The sequence below is a fragment of the Pleurodeles waltl genome, chromosome 3_1 (assembly GCF_031143425.1).
Source record: "Pleurodeles waltl isolate 20211129_DDA chromosome 3_1, aPleWal1.hap1.20221129, whole genome shotgun sequence".
Taxonomy (NCBI): Eukaryota; Metazoa; Chordata; class Amphibia; order Caudata; family Salamandridae; genus Pleurodeles; species Pleurodeles waltl.
Window position 1 is genome coordinate 970,280,562 of NC_090440.1, and position 23,854 is coordinate 970,304,415.

The following is a 23,854-nucleotide window of genomic DNA, read 5'->3' on the forward strand; positions in this document are numbered from 1 at the left end:
TGCACAACGTGTTAGCCTAGGAGATTTAGTGCACTCTTTGTATTCACATTTGGAACCCCCCCCCTTAGTAGTCTGCTGTTTTATTCTACTGTTTACAGATAATGAAGCGGATCCCATTACTGAGAAGGAACATATTCCTATTTTGTTTTTGTCATGAGCATTCTCTCTGAATCTATAAACAACGCCCTTGCCCCATCCTCTTAAAGTGTGTTGATAAAACGTTTTTAAAGGATGAACTTTCCACAGTACTTCCTCCAAAGCAAACTGCATAACAGACCCTGCACTGAATGATGGGAAAGCTAGCTGTCAAGGAATTCTTTAAAGGTACAATGTCAGTTTAGTACTATATGCTCTTTGCACATTGGAGGCCTCATTTCGTCTTTAAATTGGGGTTTTAAGAAGGTTTTAGTCGTAGATATTTTTAGCCAAATACACTGTTTTTAATTTTCATAATTGGAATTGTTTTTAAAGCCAAAAAGAGAGCATATGCAGACAAGTATGTCTCTTACGGGCAGTTTTTTCTATGTATACTTTAAATAATTTGATTAAAATGGTGTTTTGAGCATTCAGCACAAGGATTTTCTGCTGTTTATGGATTTGGACAGAATACCCTTGACTGAAAACAAGGATTACAAGTAAGTAACTTTACTCCAGTATTGGAACTTTCATAAATTCACATGCTTGATTCCTTCCCTGTCATCGAGATGGGAGCCCCCGGTACATCAGAAACAACTATGCATGTAGGCTACTGCAAAGAAAAAAAAGGCCTAAGGCCTTCACTTTAGTAGCATATCCTCATCAATATGAGCAAAAGGACCGAAACAAGGCCCAGCCAATCAGGCCTCCCCTCCCTCTAGAACCCTCCTGAGAAGAGCTCCCTTCCCTCAGATTTTCTACCGCACGTCGTGCTAGGGAGTCTCCATTGAGCTCTGCTCAGTCAACACTTCAGAGAAGTTAATTTTCACTGTTTTTCATCAGAAAAAGGATTTTCTGCAGCAAGTAAGGTGTCTTCTTCTTACCTTGCTAAAGAGAGAAAATTCGCCATGTCAGATAAAGAGAAGAAAAGCCTTTTCAGTGCCTGTAAGACCTGTGGGAAAAAGAGGCTTCACTCTGAGGACCCACACAGGGACTGTATTTACTGCTTTTACCCTGACCATGTGGCCAAAGACTGCAAGGTATGCAGGACCTTCTCTAACAAAACCCTCAGACAGGGAGGGTAGACTACTAATTTGGCTCCAGAAGCTGAAGTCCAGATGTAACCCAGTGTCTGGCTCTGACAGTGAGGAATCTTCAACTTCCTCCAAGAAGCTACAGAAAGGGAGCAGATCTCCTCAACCTCACTCAGAAGATCTTCCCAGAAAGGCTCACAAGAAATCCAAGAGGGTGTCCTCTAAACCTGGAAGTCCTTCTAGTTCTCCTCACAGGAGTTCTCTTTCTTCAAAAAGGCACTCAAAAGAAGGATCTGTCTCCTCAGAGCGCAGTAAAAGAGCCTTCCTGTGGTGAAACATGTAGCTGCACAGCATAGTCATTGACTGCTACTGCATCTACCATCTCTATGGCCTTGTCTTCTTCATCGATGATCATGTCGATGACGTCCTCGTCGACTGCGTTCATAGTTGCCTCGCCCATCGCCTCTCCTTCATCTCTGAGACCGTCGCCGTTGACTCTATCGTCGTAGTTTTCCTCGTCGCCGAGAGTTTCTCCATCAATGTCTCCGTCGAAGACTGTCGGCGACGCTGATACAGTCGACGATGCCCTCCGTGATGCTGACGAGTGTACCGTCTACATTTCAGTCGACGATGTCGTCTGTGTTGCAGTCGACGAGGGTTAAGACACACAGGAAGTCATCTTTCCTTTCACTGTTGGCAACACCTCCAGGTAGAGTTTCAGCCTTGGTACCTACGCATCTGCTGGAGCAAGAGGACTCGGATGATGAGGGATCTTTTGGGGTTGCCCATCACAACTGCACGTCAAGTGCCAGGATATGGAGGATGACACCCAGCATGAGCCGCAATCTTACTACCTGCAATCCCACCAGTATTCTTATCCGGAGCAGATGGTTTCCTTGCCAGGATCACTCAGCTGATCTACAGCTTATGTTAGACGACTACAGAAAACTTTTTCCTCCAGCTGGCTTGGAAGTGCAGCAACCTGTTGCATCCTCTATACCTTCTACCCCTGTCCATCCAGGAATCCAAACATCTCGGGGACCACCACAAACTCCGGTTTCCATTCCTGTGCAGGATTTGTCCTCCTATGAAGATGAGGATGATAGAGAGGAAGGAGAGTTGCCGGACGCAATAACTGAATGGGATGATTATCAAATTCCCACTCTGTCCTCTCCGGTTCCTGTGGATTCCCCTCTGGGTGACATCGGCGGTTTCCAAAACTTGCAGGAAAGAGCTGCGAAAAGATTTGAGTTGCCCATGCCCACAAAACAGATGGACTGGTTTTTGTACAATTTTAAGGAGCCTTTTCAAAAGAGCGTTAAATCTATGCAGATTGTGGACTATATCAGGAATGAGGGTATTGGAAGAACCCAGCCATGGTCACCCCAGTTCTACCTCGCCTGGATAAGAAGTATAAGGTGCCTGAAGATTCTCCGGCCTACCCGACAAAAAGGGTAGGAGATTAGACCATATAGGAAAACGTTTTTCGTTAATGCCTTCGCTTGTTATTCGAGCTTCTAACTCTCTGGCTATCTTAGGCAGATACGATAGGCAGATATGGGCTGACATCGTGCCCTGTTTGGATCAACTGCATGAAGATTCTAAATCGGAAACAAAGAAAGTCTTGCAGGAAGGGGAGAGATTTTCTGCAGAAATTATAGACTGCGCTATGGACATCGCTACTATGGCTTTCCGTCAGATGGCAGGTTCTGCTGTTCTCAGAAGGCCAGGTTGGCTCCGAGCGACTTCATTTAGGCCTGAGTTCCAAAACAAGATCCTTGACCTCCCTTTTGATGGTGAAGCCCTTTTTGGGGAAACACATTGATGATGCCCTTCAGTCAATCAAGACTGACACGGACACAGCCAGGTCCCTAGGTACCCTGAAGTTCAGTAGGCAGCCTTTCCGGGGAGCTCAAGGCCGTGGCTACTCATCGTACAGACCAGGGTTTCAGCAGTACAGATATCCTTCAGTCTCTGTGACATCCCATTCCTTTCGTCCTCAATTCCAACAGAGAACGCCTCAACAGGCAATTTATTCGAGAGTTTCCCAGAGAGGAAAAGCTGGAAGACAACCAAAAGACGCAGGCTGTAGGCAATGACTTGTTATCGTCTATGGCTACAAACCTTTGCTTGAGTTCAAAACTAGGAGGAAGGATCTCCCTCTACTTCCACAATTGGCAGAAGATAACATCAGATCAATGGGTCCTAAATCTCATACAGTTTGGCCATACCCTGGAATTTTTACAAAGCCCCCCTTCTTCGAAAGGTGAAGCACTTGCATCTGCTCCGGCAGGGGGTCGAGTCCATGCTTCTCAAGGGAGCTATAGAAAAGGTTCCATATCTGGAGAGAGGAAAGGGTTATTACTCCTGATTCTTCTTAGTCCAAAGAAACAGAAAAATTGGCGCCCAATTTTAGACCTCAGATCTCAACATTTATCTCAAGAAACAATCATTCTGTATGATCGCCTTATCAGACATCCTGTCCCTTCTAAATTCAAGGGATTTCATGGCCACCCTCGATTTGCAGGACGCATATTTTCATATCCCTATTCATCCTTCCCACAGAGAATACCTCAGATTTGCAGTAGCCGGAGACCATTACCAGTTCAACGTCTTGTCCTTCGGCCTGAAGTCGGCTCCCAGGATTGTCACCAAGTGCCTGGCTCCTGTGGCAGCTTTTCTCAGGAGGCAAAACCATCAAGTCTTCCCATATCTGGACGACTGGCTGGTCAAAGCCAGATCCAGATCTCAGGCGCGGAAGTCCACGAGAGCTTGTATCGAGCTGTTCACGAGCCTGGGCCTAACGGTCAATCACAAAAAATCAGCATTCCAGCCCTTAAAGAGAAGAACTTTTCTAGGGGCAGTACTGGACACTTCCACCAACAAGGCAGCCCCTGCAGAGGACAGACCGAGAAAACGAATCTCCCACGCGAAGCGTTTACAAAAAAGAAAGTACGTTTCAGTTCGCCTATTCAAGTCACTGATGGGGATAATGTCCTCCTGCATTCCTCTGGTACCTTTGTCGGCTAAGAATGAGACCCCTCCAGGAGCAATTAAATCTTCAATGGGCACAAGCCACGGGTTGTTTCGACGATATCATCAGGAAAATGAGGCCCATGATCCTCTCTCTAGCTTGGTGGACTCAGGAGTCTCACTTAGCGAAGGGACTTTTTCTCCCTCCGAAAGCACCTTGGGTGATAACTACAGACGCTTTTCTCGAAGGATGGGGTCCTTTCATCCACCACCTGCAAGTAAGAGGCAAGTGGAAGCCCCATCAGAAAGTCTTCCATATCAATTACCTCAAATTGAAGGCTGTTCGACTAGCGCTGTGCGCTTTTCTCCCGAAAATAAAAGGTTCCTTGGATCTCATCCGGACGGACAACACAACGATAATGCATTACATAAACAAGCAGGGAGGACCCAGGTCTCTACTCTTATCTAGAGAATTTCAGCGCATATGGGAATGGTCTATCAGCCACAAAATAAGTCTTCAAGCAGAACACGTCCCAGGTATACAGAACGTCATTGCGGAATCCCTGAGCAGATCACGGTCGTCCAACCACAAGTGGGAATTGGACCAGGAAGTCTTGGATCAGGTTTTCGCCCGATGGGGGAAACTGAACTTGGATCTCTTCACCACCCCGCAGAATGCGAAATGCCAATTCTTCGCAAGTCGGGATCCACATCTGGGCTCTTGGGGTAATGTGTTTTCCATGGCATGGTCAGGAATTTATGCCTACGCTTTTCCTCCCATTCCCCTGATTCCAAGGGTTCTGATGATCAAGCTCCTTCTGTTTGCTCTGCCATGGCCTCGTCAGTTTTGGTATTCGGAACTCCTCCACCTCTCGCAGAGCCGCAGCATCCCTCTACCAGCTGTACCCTCCCTACTTACGATGAACGAGGGCCAAGTTCTCCACCCAGATCCGGTTTCACTTCACATTTCAGCTTGGCTCCTGAACACCATGAGTTTGCGCATCTAGATTTGCCTTCAGATTGCAAGGCCATTCTTGCCAGAGCTGTGGCTGAGAGTACCAACAAATGTTATCGTCTGAAGTGGAAGAGATTCTGCTCTTGGTGTGCTAGGGTCCAGGTGCACCCCTTTTAGTCATCGCCGCAGCAGATTTTACCTTATCGTCTGCTCCTGGCTAAATCTGGTTTGGCAATTTCTTCGATTAAGGTTCACCTGGCAGCAATTTCTCGTTATAGGCGTACGGAGAACGAGCCTCCCCTGTGGTCGGTGAGAGTCCTAAAACTGTTTCTGAAGGGTCTGTTCAGGTCCTTCTCTCCGGTGCGGCCTCCACCTCCTTCATGGCACCTTAATTTGGTCTTGTCTCAGTTAATGAAACCACTCTTTGAGCCAATCCACAAGGCGGATAGAAAGTTCCTATCCTGGAAAGTCTCTTCTGCTCGCTCTCACCTCGGCTAGAAGAGTAAGTGAGATTCAAGCATTCACAATCCAGGATCCTTTCATACAATTAAAAAAGGATAGAGTAATTTTGCAAACAAACCCAAAATTCGTACCTAAGGTGCCATCCGATTTTCATATAAATCAGCCTGTGATACTGAAGACATACTTTCCTAACCCATCAACGCCTGCAGAACAGGCTCTACACTCTTTGGATGTTCAGAGGTGCCTGAAATTGTATCTGAACAGAACTAAACAGTTTAGACAATCTAACCAGCTTTTTGTGGCTTTCAGTGCTCCACGCAAGGGGAGAGCTTTATCTAAACAAGGAATTGCGAGGTGGATAGCCTCTGCCATTAACTATTGTCCTACATCGGCAGGAAAACCTTTGCAGAATCCACCGCAGGCACATTCTAAAAGGAAAATGGCTGCATCCATGGCACTTTTTGCTGGAGTGCCTATTCATGACATCTGCAGGGCAGCCATATGGAAGTCTGTGCATACTTTCGCAAGACATTACTGTTTGGAAGAAACTCAGCAAGGAGATATGGTGGTAGGACAGGCGGTGTTGTAACATCTTTTCCAGTAGCAGTGAGCTGTTGTAAGTTCTTTATTCCTTATCCCGCCAGCCCAGTCTAATTTGTGCACATTGCATAAGTTTTTCTTCCTCTACGGCTCTCATATTCATAATTTGCCTGTTTGAACGTACCGTAAGATTTTGCTGATATATAGATGTTCCAAGGTATATAGATATAGATATATATAGATATTATATATATTTTATATATATATATATATATATATATATATATGTATATATATATATATGTGTGTATAGATGCATTTGTTTCTGCATGTATCAATAACTATACGTATGGTTTAATGTTATACAGTGTGCTTAATTACTGCTTGCTATTCTGATACAAGTATGTGAATCTATGAAAGTTCCAATACTGGAGTAAGAAAATAAGTTACTTACCTGTAACTGTAGTTCTCCAGTATTGGAATCTTTCATAGATTCACATGCGACCCTCCCTCCTCCCCTGGGAAGCTCACCTTCTCCTGTCTTCAGATACTCTTATTCTCGTGCTTGAGAAAATCTGGGGGAAGGGGAGCTCTTCTCAGGAGGGTTCTAGAGGGAAGGGAGGCCTGATTGGCTGAGCCTTGTTTCGGTTCTTTTGCTCATAATGATGAGGATAGGCTACTAAAGTGAAGGCCTTAGGCCTTTTTTCTTTGCAGTAGCCTACATGCATAGCTGTTTGGATGTACCGGGGGCTCCCATCTTGACGACGGGGAAGGATTCAAGCATGTGAATCTATGAAAGATTCCAATACTGGAGAACTACAGTTAAAGGTAAGTAACTTATTTTCTTTTTTCATATTGAGGCAAGGTTTAATCAAATACTTGGATCCTCTGTAACTCTGGCATGACAAGCCAGGATGTCTGATAGTATTTTACATTTGCCATGTCTCTAAAGCCAACGCTACACTGACATAACTGGAATCTGTGAGGCAGTGGCATTTCACTTCCTCAGTAGGTGCAGGTTATGTACAAAACAGTAATACTGGCATGGTGGGGTGCTGTCTGTGCCCTTAATGTTGCATTGGTATGATTAGTAACATTGTCATGGTTTCCTTTAGATTATTATACTGGCAATTACTCTCACTCTTTCCATTTATTTCCTATGGCCTTACATGTATTTTTCATTTTCTAGCTCTCCTCTCAGAATCAGGATTTGATTGAAAAGAACCTGATCTTGCAAGAGCAACTGGAACAGCAAAACATTGACTCCATGGCACCAGCCGATACTACAAACCTACTGAGGCAACTGTACCGAGACATGTTCTGGTGTCTACAAGATCTACAGTCGGTCTGCAGCACCATCTTGCAAAGATCACAGGGCAAGGACCCCAACCTGTCTCTGCTGCTCGGCATACACTGTAAGTGGGCAGGGAAAGGTGTATACTGCTTCACTGTATTCGTACAAATAAGAAATTTCCAAAGCTCTTATTTATACTTCATATACTGTTTGTCACCAAACAGCAGCCACTCTTCCAAATATCTGAACATGCCCATGTTACCTGAGCTTCACAGTGCACCGTAAATAGAGAGAAGAGACCCGAATCTCTTCACTCTTTGTATACTCTATGCCTTACATCAGATCCCCAAACTCTCTCAATCCCACCCCCTAGCTCTCACCAATAATGTGCTTGTGCTTTAAATGCACACAGCACAGACCCAATCTTCCTTTTAACTGATCTTCTCTGGTTAATGGAAATACACAGACCTCAATGGCTGAAAAGGCAAACACACGTGGGAATCTTCACCCTCTGACCAACCTCTATTAACTGATATGGGATATGAGTGTCTGGCTTCCTAATGTATATCTGCTGGCTTGCCAAGTGATGGAGGTTGGGATGGGGAAGATTAGGGCTTGAGGGATTGTGGGTTGTCACCACTATTCTGGTACAGCCTAATGCCATGTGTTATGCCAATATGCATCTAGAGCTTACATCTACCTTCTGCTTTACTGCACTTGGTTTAACTCTGGTGTGCTGTCAGGTAGTTTAACTCTGAATAGCTTGGGTGAACTGACAGAGTAGATTACCCTAAAGTGAGGCAAGGTTCAGTTCCCCAGTGCAGTACACATGAAGCCAAATGGTATTAGCAGGTTATTTTGATTGCACAAGGAGACTATTTTTATTAACCCCTTTAGTCCTTTTGGAACGGATCAAACCCTTTGTGAGAAGCAAGCAAATATCCCAACTCTGTCTTAGTACAATCTTTGGGGTACAAGTGTTTAGGTTCATAGTTGCATTGTCTCTTTGAAAAGTTTCAGAGCCTCTCGATAGAAAATGGGGGAGGTGGATGGGGTACCCTGCAAGCCTTTCTTCCCTTCAGTTGTCACAGATTCTAAGTCTCGGGACCCTGTTTGTTAGAAATGTCTGAGAAAAGTGCCTAGAAGAATCGTTTTGGTTTCTAGGTTTTAAGGCTTTTTGCACAAACTTTTTACCCCAGACACAAAAGACACCTACGTGGAAATCTTCACCTGCGTACAATTTGCACCCTAATAAATGCTTAACTGGGGAAACGTAAGATGGAAAAGAGGAAGGATGATGCGAAGGAGGAAGAAGAAAAGTGTTGCATGTTATAGAAACTTGTAGTTCTTCAGTGCTGGGAGTTTTTAGGGGCTTAAACATCAGTCCTCCAAACACCTCCCCCTGCACCTTCCTTGTCTCTCCTCCCCCCCCCCCGCCCCCTTCCAAAACTTCTTTTGATATATTGTGTGGGATACTTCGACTTGAAGGACTGTGCACAAATCATTCGTCAGTTACCTGTGCATATTGATGTCCCTCAGCTAAAAATGTATGTTCTTCAGGAGGCTCTAATTTTCCTCTCATCGGTCTCATCCTATTTTCCTTTCAGTGGCGAAGAACGTCCTGACTGTGTTTGCCACTTTCAAGTCCGTGTACTGTAGTAGGACTGTTATTACTATGCTCTTTCTCTTTAATATTTGTTTTGGTTTCAAAATGAATAAAGGAAAACATGGCCACTATAATAAGATAGACAGATGCAGCAATGCACTGTGTGTCAATTTTACACTGCAGCTCTAAGAATTCTACAAGACTGAAAGCCTTCTCATCGTGAGGTGCAAGGTTGGTGAAGCAGGGTTTTACTAAAACATCAGTTGTGAGTGGGTTGTTAAATCCATTTTAAGTGAATTGATTTCTGTAGGAAACTGGGCTTCTTTGCAGATGTCCCCCCACTTTTTGCCCTCTTTAGAACTACTAGATGCTGGTTTTTGACTGACAATGCACTGAGGCCTGCTAATCAGACCTCCATGACAGTGCTCATTCAAACATATAAAGTCGAATTGTAACCCAACTGGCATAGACTTCATCACCCCTGTAAATCCCTAGTAAACTGTACCCCTAGTATCTAGGGCATGGGTACTAAAGAGGGTCCCTAAGGGCTGAAGCACATTTTATGCCACCCTAAGGGGCCCACACACAAAAATACACAGACTGCTATCGCAGGCTGTGTAACATAGTGCAAACCATGTTTGAAAACATGACATGACACACTTCAGTGTGCCATGCCACAGATACTGCATGGGCTATATAAAGTCACCCCTTTAGCTGGCTTGCAGCCCTTAAGGCAGGGTGTGTTGTAGCACATGTGTGAGGATATATCTGTATGAACAGGTATGTCCCTGTAATGTCTAGTGTCTTTGCTGGATATTACAAATGAGCCAGGAAGCCTTCTCAAAGTATGTACTGAACACTGGTCAAAAAGTGACCCAGCTACATAATGGCTTCACTGAAATATCTGGTGTTTGGTATCAAACACCTGGTCTTAATAAACACACACTGATGCCAGTATTGGATTTATTATGACATACACCCAGAGGGCACCTTCAAGGTGCCTCCTGAAACTCTACTAGCCCTCTAGTGTGCTATCTGATGCAATGTTGACTGGAAGTGCACAGTTTCTGCTAACCAGGTGCCCAGTGCCAGATCTTTCCCTAAAACTGTATTGTTCCCTAATTGGCAGTGCCTTTGCCTCTCCTCCCCAAATAGGTCCCTAGGAAATGGTTAAAATTTGCCATGGTGCACAGCCTGTGTGCTATGTCCCCTAAACACTGCATGCCATGTATGTACGTCACCTCTACAGCAGGCCTTATAGCCCTGCATGTGAGGACATATCTACAAGAGCAGAAATGCCCCCACTATGTCTTAGTCAGTTCTCAGACAGTGAGTGAACAGGGAAGCCATTTTAATTACATGTGCTGGAGACTGGTCAATAGGCCAGTAGTAGATTTATTAATACACATGCCGTCCCCACCCCCAAAAACCCACCCACTACCATTCTGCGGACTGACTAGTTTTAGCCAGCCTGCCACCACCAGACAGGATTCTGACCCCCTAGAGTGAGAGCCTTTGCTCTTGGGAGGTCAGAAGCAAAGCCTGCTCTGGGAGCCGTGTTTACACACCCCATCAAAAAGAAGGATGACCTGTGAATCTGCATGGCAAGGCAGGTGGCTTCAAAAAAGTCCACTGCCCTTGGTACGCAAATCTGGCTTCGCTCAAAGGAGATACAAATTATTATTTTTTTCTTTCTTTGCAGTATACGCTTCTTTTCCCATAAGATAACATTAAAAAGTCAATAAAGTATATTTGCTGTTTACTTCAAAACTGCTAACTTAGAAAGCACCCAATAACAAAGTTATTGGAGTTATAAAATTGGTATGGATCTCCTTATTGTGTGTATGCAGCAAATGCCTAACACTCCCCTTTTGATTAGCCCAAACTTCTTGACCATCCTACCAGAAATGGAGCACTTGGGATTTTTAAAGAAAGCTCTCTCCAATTCTGAGGGGATACCTGGACTCTTTAACAGGCATACCTCTTTTTGGTATACTATATGAAGATCCAGCTTCTTACAACCTCCATCTTTTGAATGCTATTTCGGAGGTGGGTGTATCTTCACCTTGCTTATCGAAGCTGAGGGTGACAGTCATGGCCTATCGGCTTGCTATGCGCTCAGTGGAGAATGGCTTTTGACTTTTCTCCAGTATCTTTCATAGATTCACATGCTTGAATTATTCCCCAGTACATAGAAAGCAGTAACATTTTAAAAATGTATATTGAAGCTACTGCAAAAGCCATTCACTTGAATAGCTTATTGTGTTATTAGAAATGGCCCAAAGTGCAGCCAATCCAGCGACAGCACCTTTTAGAACCCTCACCACAGAGGCTCCAGTCTCTCACATTTTCTACTGCTAGTCATGTGAAGGGAGCTTCCCAAAGCTCTGCTCAGTTTAGAATTTTTCTAACAGGAAGTTTTCTGACTACTGTTTACACCTAGGACTGCATCAAACCTTTCTTGGCTGTAGGCATGTTAATTTTGGCCCTGCAGCACCTGTGGAAAACTAATGCTCCACTGTGAAGATCCTCACAAGGACTGCATATGCAGTCTTCACCCAAGACCACAAATTGAAAGATTGTAAGATTTGTCGAACCTTTCCTCCTACTTTGGCTTAAAAAACTTAAGTCAAAAGAGTACCCTTCCCTGATGACAGCGATACTTCAGAGATCTGTGGCACTGAAGAAGAGAAAGATCTGTGGAGTGTTTCTCTCCAAAACAAAGTAAGGCAGCCAAGAAAACCCATTCTGTGAAGGGGAAAAAAGAAAACGTCCATCCACCTCAAAGAAAGAATTCAACTGGGAAAGGTCAATCTGAACCTTCCACTCCAGCTGCCAGCACTATTAAGATAAAAAAATTAAAAAATGCGTATCTCTGCCACCTTGGATTTCAAAAACTTTCATCTCATTGACAATGGTCACAACTGCTACCTCCGCGACGGCGACATTTACTGTACTGTCTTCGCCATTGATAATAGCGTTGTCACCACTATCATCGACAATAACATCAGTTAGTGTAAAGTATAAATCGGCTTTACTGTCATCAATGCCCCAGGTGAAGAAAGCGTCAAGAAAGACATCTAAGTTTGACCCATCGATGAAAAAGTTCCACTCCTCATTATTGGACCCGTCAAAGTCAGCAAAGAAAGCAATGACATCAGAAAGACTTAAACCGTCAACCTTAATTCCGTCGACAGGTCTATTGACGATGACCATACCATCAACCTCCATACTGTCAACGGCGGCTCCGTCGACAATCGTCAACGACTCACTTACATCCTGCAGACACACCATCAACGCCATTGACAATAAAAACAATGCCTTCAAGACCTGATTTGGACTATCAACTGTCTTCCCTACCCTTAACATTAATAACTGTAAGGCTCAAGTCCACACAAGAGACACTGTTACCATCACATACCTCACCCAGTAATGTATCGCCTGCACCTCTAGAGAATCTTTTCGACGAAGGGGAAAATAAGACGAATATTCGGATGATGGACTGTTTGGAGTTGCTCATAGTCCTTCGGAATTACGAATTAAATGCCAGGAAGACGATGAGAATCTGCAGTATGAACATTCATATGTCCATGAACCGCTTTTTATCAACATGAGGCAGGTTCACAACAACCGGAACCAACAGTACAAATGCCGATGTCGCTGGTCGGCAATTTACAGCATATGATGCAAGACTAATACAGCACATTCCCCCACCGTCTGGATTGGCAACTTCGCTACCACAGACACCACTCCAGCAACCACCGCCGCTAGGGCTTTTTACCAGAGGTCAGTCTTCAAAGTTCCAAGTACCTGCAACACCGTTTCCACCTCCATCTTCACCTCTTGTAAATGATCCACCTTCCTCAGACGAGGACCAAGCAGAGGGGGAGTTCCAGGACACTGCCTCACTTCCCAATCAGTTGGACGACTGCCAAATACAAAAACCATTCCCCTCTACTCCACCACCGGTTGATTCTTCACCACAGGACATCGGAGGGTTCCATAGTGTTATGGAACAAGCTGCCAAAGATTCCAGCTTCCCGTTGTCACAAAACAATCAGATTTCTTTCTTTACGACTTTAAAGAGGATTCCAGAAAGTCAGTTTGTGCTATCCTGATTGTGGATTTTGTAAGGAAATGCCTCCTTGGCATGGTTAACCCCTGACTTTTTGCCTTTGCTGATGCCAAGTTATGATTTGAAAGTGTGCTGGGACCCTGCTAACCAGGCCCCAGCACCAGTGTTCTTTCCCTGAAACTGTACACTTGTCTCCACAATTGGCACAACCCTGGCACCCAGGTAAGACCCTTGTAACTGGTACCCCTGGTACCAAAGGCCCTGATGCCAGGGAAGGTCTCTAAGGGCTGCAGCATGTCTTATGCCACCCTGGGGACCCCTCACTCAGCACATGCACACTGCTTGCCAGCTTGTGTGTGCTGGTGGGGAGAAAATGACTAAGTCGACATGGCACTCCCCTCAGGGTGCAATGTCAACCTCACACTGCCTATGGCATAGGTAAGCCACCCCTCTAGCAGGCCTTACAGCCCTAAGGCAGGGTGCACTATACCACAGATGAGGGCATAGGTGCATGAGCACTATGCCTCTCCAGTGTCTAAGCAAAACCTTAGACATTGTAAGTGCAGAGTAGCCAAAGGAGTATATGGTCTGGGAGTCTGCCATACACGAACTCCACAGCACCATAATGGCTACACTGAAAACTGGGAGTTTGGTATCAAACTTCTCAGCACAATAAATGCACACTGATGCCAGTGTACATTTTATTGTGAAATACACCCAGAGGGCATCTTAGAGATGCCCCCTGAAAACATACCCGACTTCCAGTGTGGGCTGACTAGTTTTTGCCAGCCTGCCACACACCAGACATGTTGCTGGCCACATGGGGAGAGTGCCTTTGTCACTCTGTGGCCAGGAACAAAGCCTGTACTGGGTGGAGGTGCTTGTCACCTCCCCCTGCAGGAACTTCAACACAGAGGAGTCCCTCCCCTGTTAGGATAGCCCCTAAGGTGTCCTGAGCTGAGGTGACTCTTACTTTTAGAAATCCTCCATCTTGCAGATGGAGGATTCCCCCAATAGGATTAGGGATGTGCCCCCCCCTCCCCACAGGGAGGAGGCACAGAGGGTGTAGCCACCCTCAGGGTCAGTAGCCATTGGCTACTGCCCTCCCAGACCTAAACACACCCCTAACTTAAGTATTTAGGGGCACCCAGAACCGAGGAAGATAGATTTCTGCAACCTGAAGACTAAGAAGGACTGCTGACCTGCAGAGAAGACTGAGACGACGACTGCTTTGGCCCCAGCCCTACCAGCCTGTCTCCCCACTTCAAGAAAAACTGCAACAGTGACGCATCCAACAGGGACCAGCGACCTCTGAAGCCTCAGAGGACTGCCCTGCATCTAAAAGGACCAAGAAGCTCCTGATAACAGCGGCCCTGTTCAACAAAACTGGAACTTTGCAACAAAGAAGCAACTTTTAAAGACCACACGTTTCCCGCTGGAAGCGTGAGACTTTCCACTCTGCACCCGACGCTCCCGGCTCGACCTGCGGAAAACCAACACTACAGGGAGGACTGCGAGCCCGTGAGTAGTCAGTTGACCCCCCTGAGCCCCCACAGCGGCGCCTGCAGAGGAAATCCAGAGGCTCCCCTGACCGCCACTGCCTGCTTCAAGGAACCCGACGCCTGGAAACCACACTGCACCTGCAGCCCCCAGGACCTGAAGGAACCAAACTCCAGTGCAGGAGCGACCCTCTTCCTAGCCCAGGTGGTGGCTACTCCGAGGATCCCCCCGTGCCTGAGGGTGTACATTCTGTGCCTGCTTGTGCCCCCCCCACCCTCCCCCGGTGCCCTACAAAACCCCCCTGGTCTGCCCTCTAAAGTCGCGGGTACTTACCTGCTGGCAGACTGGAACCGGGGCACCCCTATTTCCATTGAAGCCTATGTGTTTTGGGCACCACTTTGACCTCTGCACCTGACCGGCCCTGAGCTGCTGGTGTGGTAACTTTGGGGTTGCCTTGAACCCCCAACGGTGGGCTACCTTGGACCCAACTTTGAACCCTCGAAGTGTTTTACTTACCTGTGAACTTAACATTTACTTACCTCCCCCAGGAACTGTTGATTTTTGCAGTCTACTTTTAAAATGGCTTATTGCCATTTTTACCAAAACTGTACATGCTATTGTGATAATTCAAAGTTCCTAAGATACCTGAGTGAAATACGTTTCATTTAAAGTATTGTTTGTAAATCTTGAACCTGTGGTTCTTAAAATAAACGAAGAAAATATATTTTTCTATATAAAAACCTGTTGGCCTGGAATTGTCTTGGAGTGTGTGTTCCTCATTTATTGGTTGTGTGCATACAACAAATGCTTAACACTACCCTTTGATAAGCCTACTGCTCGACCACACTACCACAAAATAGAGCATTAGAATTCTCTTTTTGCCACTATCTTACCTCTAAGGGGAACCCTTGGACTCTGTGCACGCTATTTCTTACTTTGAAATAGTATATACAGAGCCAACTTCCTACAGAGTTTATTTGGGAAGAGGGCCTTAAGGCTATGCAGACACCGTCCTCAATACCAGGGGTACCTTCCAAATTGGACAATAGGTACAAAAGCGCCTGAGAACACTCCAGCTTGTCTAACTGCTCAGCCTGAACCTGACTCTTTGATAACTCAGGCAGCCCAACGCAGGTCCAGACACCTATCCTCTTTGCTTTCCGCGCCCCCGTATAAGGAAGGTTGGTTCCTGGATACCATAGGAAATAAATTCTTGATAATGGCGGCTACAGTGGTCAGATCAGCAAATTCATTGGCGATCCTAGGGGAATATGACTGCCAAATGTGGTCATACACAGAATCTACAAGAGGGAGAAAAGATTTCCGCAGAAATCAGACTGTGCCATAGATGTCTCATTCACAGGTTTCTGGCAGCTAGCAGGAGCAGCAGTACTAAGAGACCAGGGATGGCTGAAAGCCACTTCGTTCCGCCTGGAAGTTCAGATGAGGGTACTAGACATGCCATACAATGGGTAACTCCTGTTCGGTAAGCTTGTCAATGAGGCGCTATAGTCTATAAAGACAGACACTGAGACAGCCAAATCTCTAGGTACCCTACAATTCAGAAGGTAACCCTTTCGAGAAGCCAGGGGCAGTGGAGTTTTCTCATACAACTCACTAAGCAGGACCCACAACAACCTGCCACGAGTGGGAGCTCAACCAGACGACTCTCAATCATCCTTTCCAGTTCCGGGTGCAAGCCCAGCTCGGACCTCTTCACGACGAGAGAGAACCGCAAATGCCAGTACTATGCATGTTGGCATTTTCTATCAAATGGTCAGGAATTTATGCTTTATGCTTTTCCCCCAATTAAACTGATCCCAAGTGTTCATTTTCTTTAGAAGAGGGAACCTAGACTGCTGCTTTCATAGCTCCCAAGTGGCCACACCAGTCTTAGTTTACGGAGTTCCTACTCCTCTCGGAGCAGCCTCACATTTCGTTGGAACCAATACCGAACTTACTAACGATGAACTGAGACCAGGTCCGTCATCCCAACTTCTCTTCAGTTGTCGGCCTGGCTCCTGAATTCAATGAATTTGGCTGACCTACATATTCCGACCAATTGCTGAGAAGTGCTTGCTAATGCTAGGGCCCAGGCTACAAATAAAACATACAAACTCAAATGGAAAACAATCTGTATCTGGTGTAAAGATTCAGACGTCCACCCTTTCACATCAGCTCCAGAACAGATATTTCCCTATCTACGTCATTTAGCAAAGAGCATATGGCAGCCATTTTTAGATGTCGTCGTACCACGAATTCTCTATCTTAATGGTCCTCCAGAATAGTAAAATAATTTCTCAAAGGACTATTCAGATTGTTTCCTCCAGTAAAAATCCCTTTTTCTCCTTGGCATCTCAATGTTGTATTATGGCAAATGATGAAACACCCATTTGAGTTAATACACAAGGCGGAGTTGAAATACATTACCTGGAAGATAGCGCTTCTCCTAGCACTTACTTCAGCAAAGCGGGGCAGTGACATCCAGGCATTTACAATCATTCATACTTTTCTCCAGTTTAAGACTGACACTTTCATCCTCAGAACTATACCTAAATTTATCTCGAAGGTCCAGTCGAACTTTCATCTAAATGAACCAGTAATATTAAACTTTTTTCCCAAATCCTGAAAGTCCAGCAGAAAAAGCATTACATTCCGTAGATGTCAAACGATGTCTCAAATTCTACACCTCAGATAGGGATTTCCTGTTACTAAACAGACGATAGCAAGGTGGATTGCTTCCACCATACAATTTTTGTCATCGGCACGCAGGGAAACCTTTGACAAAGTCATGGCACACTCCACCAGAGCTGTCTCCACTCAGCAGCTCTTTCCGCAGGTGTGCCTATACTACAGATACGTAGAGCAGCAACTTGGTCTAGAAGGCACACTTTCACTCAGCACTACTGCCTATGCCCTAGACGGGGTGGATGCAGCAGTAGGACAAGTTGTTCTACGGAATTTGTTTGGATAAGGTGAGCCACGTATTCTTCTTTTTTTCCCATCTTCCACTATTTAATTTGAATGGCATTCGTTATATATTATAATGTTTACTGCTAACTATTCTGATTAAAGCATGTGAATCTATGAAAAATACCCCGATACTGAAGAAGAAAATAAGCTACTTACCTGTAACTGTAGTTCTCCAGTATTGGTATCTTTCATAGTCAGATGCGACCCACCCTCCTCCCCATAAAGGCTCACTTTATGTCCTGGTTTTCTCTACATCACTTGTGCTAGAAAATCTGAGAGACTGACGCCTCTGTGGTTAGCGTTTCTAAAGGGTGCTATTGGCTGGACTTTGGGTCATTTCTAATATCACTGATAAGCTATTCAAGTGAATGTCTTTTGCATTAACTTAAATTAAAAAATAAATAATTGTACTGCTTTCTATGTATTGTGGGACTCTCACTTCGACAGCGAGGAACGATTCAAGAATGTAAATCTATGAAAGATACCAATACTGGAGAACTACAGTTACAGGTAAGTAACTTAACGTCTCATTTGCCACTGGAGGGTAAAACGCCCCCCACCCCCAACCAAGAAGCACATTTCCAAAAGACACATCTTAGCCTTCCAGTGACTGTGCCAGTGCCACCTTCCTGTATGCCTGTGCTGGCTGCTAATGCTTCATCACATCCTATTCGCACTGCTTGTCCACATTTTCTTTTGTTTCTAGGTAATGACATGTAGGAAAGTGCCTCTTTTTGACGTGGTTGACACACACACCTTTTTTGTGGTGTGTGGTGTGATTTCGATTGAAAGTGCACTGGGTTCCTGCTAACCGGGTACCCAGTGCCAGATCACTTTCCCTAAACTGTACAATTGCTTCCCGAATCGGCAAATCCTTTAGCGCTCTCTGGATGTCCCTAGTAAATGATACCTCTGGTACCTAGGGCCTGAGGTGCTAAAGAGGGTCCCTAAGGGCTGCTGCACGAATTGTGCCACCCTAAGGGACCCCTGACCAAGCACATGACAGGCTGCCATTGCTGGCTGTGTGTCTTGGTGCAGACAAAAGTGAAAGCACGACATGGCACACAACCTATGTGCCTTTTCCCCTAATACCATCCAATATATGTAACTCACCCCCTCTAGCACACCTTACAGCCTTAAGGCAGTCCTAAGACGTGATGTATATCTACATGATCAGATATGCCCCTGTTTTGTCATTGTCAATTCTCAGACATAGTGAGTGACCAAGAAAGCCATTGTAAATCCATGTGCTGGACACTGGTCAGTAAGTTCCCCAGCTACATGATGGCTTCACTGAAGATAGGGGTTTGGGATCAAACATCGCGTATTGGTGAACCCACACTGATGCCAGTGTTGGATTTTCCAATACATGCACCCAGAGGGCACCTTAGCGGTACCCCCTGAAACACTACTAGCCGCTGGTGTGCTCGCTGACCAGTTTGTCAGCCTGCCACCCAAGACACGTTTTGGCCCTTTAGGGTGAGAGCCTTCTGCTGTCAGGAAGCCCATAACAAATGTTCCTCAGGATAACCTGCTGATTAGCCTTACTAAGGCAGCAACCCTAAAAAGACTGCCACCTTTCAAATGTGAATCTGACACCCCCAACACACACACACACACACACACACACTCTCTCTCTCCTTCATCCGCCCCCACCCCACCTATCCAGAGCCCATTTGCACCTGATCAGGTGGGTAAAATAGCTAGTCAGGTAAGCATTCCACCTCCAGGCAAGTACTACCTCTAAGGTGGCCTACTGCAAGGTGGGCCCTGTTTTTCAAAGGTAGCCGTCTTTGAAATGGCGTACCTATGAATTCTGGGACTGGGTTATGCTGACTTCCAACAGGAAGTGGCCATATAGGGGCTTAGGTGACTCCAAGGGTCAGTAGCCCATTGGCTACTACCCTACACACCATAATGCCGCTAAATTCAGTATTTAGGGGAGACTCTGGCACCAAGGAAGCAGAGCCTGATGATCTAATAAAACCAAGGACACCAAAGAGCCACAACAGCAGAAAAGAAGCAGCTGACCTGGTACCAACCCCGCCGCCCTGTCTGCATCCTTCATCGAACTCTGCACCACAGTTGACTCATCTTGTAGCTGTGACTCCAGAAACCCAGGAGGACTGCCTGCCTTCGAAAAAGACTCAAGACCCCTCATGAACAGCAGACCTGTTCTCTCGTAGGGGATTTCCATGTATAGTCATAAGCATTGAATAGTTCCGCGCGCCTGCGGGGACCCCGGAGCACTGATGTGAAATATATTCTTAAGTGCAAACACCAGCCGTTTAAAGAAAAGGTCTGTCAAAAAACACTTAAGAATAACATTGTGCAGCCTATGTGAACAGCTACACATGCCAAATTGTTGAAAAGAAAATCAATAGTAGTGTAAATTCATGTTCAAACACCTATTTATTCTAGAAATGTAATAACAAATACATTCTCATACTTTATTTACACCTCTGATGAGAATAAAACAATGCAGGGCAGTGTAGCCCATAGGCTGCCATTATACAGAATGTAAATAGAGCTGTGCCTTTAAGAAAAGTAAAGTCTTCCTGTTTCCCATCATGCACAGCAAAAGGCAGTTGCCTCAGTTCTTTTTTCCGGCTCCTGCTGACAGGACCCTGAAGCATTGAGCTCTACCTCACAAAAGCTTTTGTGACAGAAATTCATTGAAATATCTTCTGAATTTCATTTTCACTCGACGTTTTTACCTTTGAGTGATCATTTTCTACTGATTTCTGTTAAATTCTGACAGAATTTTGAGGTTTTTCTAGTTAGAAATGCCTTCACTTTTTGATAAATGTCCTTCTTGTGGAAGAAAGAAGGCTAAAACAGATTCACATAGGGTCTGTATAATTTGTCTTCCATCCAGCCACAAACCGGAGTCGTGTGACATCTGTAAAACCTTCTCTAGAAGAACCCTTCGTGACAGAGAGAAGATCCGACTCCAGGCGAAAGAGGACAGGAGAAAAAGTGGCCATTCCACTACAGAGCGAGGAGAAGGTCAGACTTCTACCAGGGCTCAACCTGTTTCCTCCATGACTCCTTCCAGACCTGCTGAAAAACGACTTAGATCTCCGACGACGTCGAGAGCGTCGACGTCGAAGCAGGGAACGGCGCCAACATGTTCGCCGTCGAGGAGTGCTTCGCCGGCGAGAAAACGACATCGTTCGCCGTCGACAGCTATTTCGCCGTCGAGGCGGCGAAGACACCCGACGTCGAGAGGATCTGGGTCGCCGTCGACACGGCGAACACAGTCCACGCCAAGGAGATCCGAGTCGGGCTCGCCGTCGACACGGCGAGGGAGATCGCCGTCGAGAGAGAGTGTTCGCCGTCGGAGGCGTTCACCGTCACTGCACCGACGTCGAGGTTCGTCGTCGAGAGGTTCTGAGCGGCGAGACGAGTCGACGTCTAGAGGCACTCGGCGTCACCGCAGTTCGACGTCGAGGAGTGCTTCGACGTCGAGAAGACCATCTAAGAGGCCTAGAAGGGTTTATACAACCTCAGAATCCTCGGCCTCGCTTATCCTACTTCCAGCATCACCACAGCTCTCACAAAGGCAGTCGCCTTTACCACAGACGCCGGTAACACCTACGGCTCCTCTTCCGGCGCCTCCTCCAGAACCTGTTCCGAGGACTCCAACGCGATCTGCAGGGCGTTCTGGTTATTCCTCGAGACGTACATCTACCTCAAGGCACCGTCGTCAATCACATCATGGACATTCTTCATCGTCCACACGAGACTACTCTCCAACCTTATCAGACTCACCATCCCCAAGAGTGTCTCCCATAGATGATGTCAACACATTTCAGGAGGTCTTAGTGAGAGGGGCAACCAAGCTGAATATCCCGCTAGCAGCTCCAGCCCAATCGACATCAGTAATCTTTGAGACCTTGCATCAAAGGACATCTTCACGACCTTTACTTCCGCTGGTTCCGGGTCTTATTGAACCGGCAATGGACATTTTTCTCACGCCGGCTACAACAAAGTCTGCTCCTTCCAGACTCATTAAAAAGTACCGTCCACCAGAGCAAGATCCTCTATTCTTGAGGTCGGACCCAGTACCAGACTCGGTAGTTATAGTGGCAGCGAAGAAATCGCATTCGACGTCACCGTCTTCCTCTGCTCCCCCAGACAAAGAAAGCAGAAAGATCGATGCTGCAGGAAGAAAAGTATGCTCGACGGCATCTATCACCATGAAAGCAGCTAGTGCCACTGCTTTATTAGGGAGATATGATCGATCCCTCTGGGACTCTATACTACAGTTCTCAGAGCATCTCCCTAGGGACAAAAGGGAAGATTTCCTAGAGGTCGTGAGCGAGGGAGCAATGGTTTCTAACCAGATCATAAGTGCTGCGGCAGATGCTTCAACTCTATCCGCACATAACTATGCTCATGGTATAGCGCTCAGGAGACATGCATGGCTGCGGCTTACATCGCTTAAACCCGAAGCACAGCAGAGGATACAGAACCTGCCTTTCTCAGGCTCCACTTTATTCGGCTCTCATGCCGATGATGAGATGGCCAGAATGAAGTCTGAGCTGGATACCTTAAAAGCGGTAGGCATAGAGCGACCTAAAGAACAGCGAAAGGGATTCCGCCCATATCAAAGAAGACTGTTCACCCACAGGTATCAGGCTCCACATTGGTCGTCTTCACGCCCTCAGCAACAGCAGCAGCAGCAGCATCAGAGGGGCTTCTCCAGAAAGTCGACAAGGGGTCGTTCAACACCTCAGACCCAGACACCTCGACAAACTCCCACGTCTAGGCCCTGAATCTTTGCTTCCCCCTCCTCCGTTACCCACTCCGGTAGGGGGAAGTATCTCAAATCATCTAGACGAGTGGCTACGCATCACAACAGACGCCTGGGTATTGAATATTGTGAGACATGGTTACGCTCTCAGATTCACCAGTTCTCCACCATCTGTTCCACCCAAAACAGCCAACCACCATCTCGAAGCTCGGCAGTTAGAGGTCAATATCCTATTGCAAAAAAGAGCCATAGAACCCGTTCCCATCAGCCAACATGGGAAGGGGATTTATTCGAGATATTTCCTTGTACAGAAAAAAGACAAACAAGAGTTTCGTCCCATCTTAGATCTGAGGACAGCAAACAAATGGATTCGCAAAGAAAAATTCAGGATGTTAGCCTTACACCAAATTTACCCACATTTACGTCAGGGCGACTGGCTATGTGCGATAGATCTTTGCGACGCTTACTTCCATATCCCAGTAGCCAAGAAACATCGAAAATTCCTAAGGTTCACTGTCGGAAAACGCCATTACCAATTTGCAGTTCTACCGTTCGGCCTAAAATCAGCGCCAAGGACTTTTTCCAAATGCATGGCGGTAGTAGCCGCCCACTTGAGGAAACAGCGAATATTCGTCTATCCCTATCTAGACGATTGGCTCATAAAGGCCTCCAGCTATCTCGAGGCACAGCAGCATTTCGAATGGACTCTACAACTGCTACAAAAACTTGGTCTTCAAGTCAATCTTCTGAAAACAACAGCAACACCTGTTCAGAGGTTGCATTACTTAGGGGCCATTGTAGATACCAAGCTAGGAAAGGTGTTTCCTTCGGAGGAACGACGGTTATCGATTCTCCAAAAGTGCAAACAACTGCAGGAAAGACCTCAAGCCACTGCAAGAATAATAGCTTCTCTACTGGGCTCGATGGCGTCTTGTATCCATCTGGTTCCCAATGCTCGTCTCCATATGAGACCATTGCAGGAAAATCTAGAGGATCAGTGGTGTCAACTGAGGGACGATTGGGAGAACAAAGTCCTGCTGTCTCCTCACACCCTACAATCCCTCAAGTGGTGGTGTTTGCCCAGCAATCTCTTGGTGGGGATTCCGTTCCAACAACGACCTCCATCTCAAACCATCGTAACAGATGCGTCACTGCTCGGATGGGGGGCGCACATGGAACATCTTCGAGTCCAAGGCGAGTGGTCACAGAAAGAGAGTCTCTATCACATCAATCTGCTGGAACTTCGCGCAGTCCACCTTGCGCTCAAAGCCTTCCTTCCCTTTCTGAGAACGGAAACTCTCCTTCTTCAGACAGACAACGTGGCCACTATGTACTACGTGAACAAACAAGGAGGCACCAGGTCCAGAATTTTATCCAGAGAGGCCCAGACAATCTGGCATTGGCTTCTAGCCAGGAACCTGTCGCTAGTGGCAACTCACCTGCCCGGCATCCAGAATGTTCAAGCGGATGCCCTCAGTCGGGTAATAAGCGAGAACCACGAATGGGTACTACACGACGACGTCGTTCATTCCATTTTCGCACTCTGGG

At 46.2% G+C, this 23,854-nt stretch overlaps 1 protein-coding gene across 1 annotated transcript in view; it reads left to right on the forward strand.

Annotated features, from left to right (window-relative positions):
* CEP85 (centrosomal protein 85) overlaps nt 1-23,854 on the forward strand; it is a 304,191-nt gene that overhangs the window by 255,279 nt on the left and 25,058 nt on the right. The window contains exon 12 of the mRNA XM_069224028.1: nt 7,289-7,514. Within this exon, the coding sequence (XP_069080129.1) occupies nt 7,289-7,514 (226 nt within the window). The remainder of the gene's footprint in view (nt 1-7,288; nt 7,515-23,854) is intronic.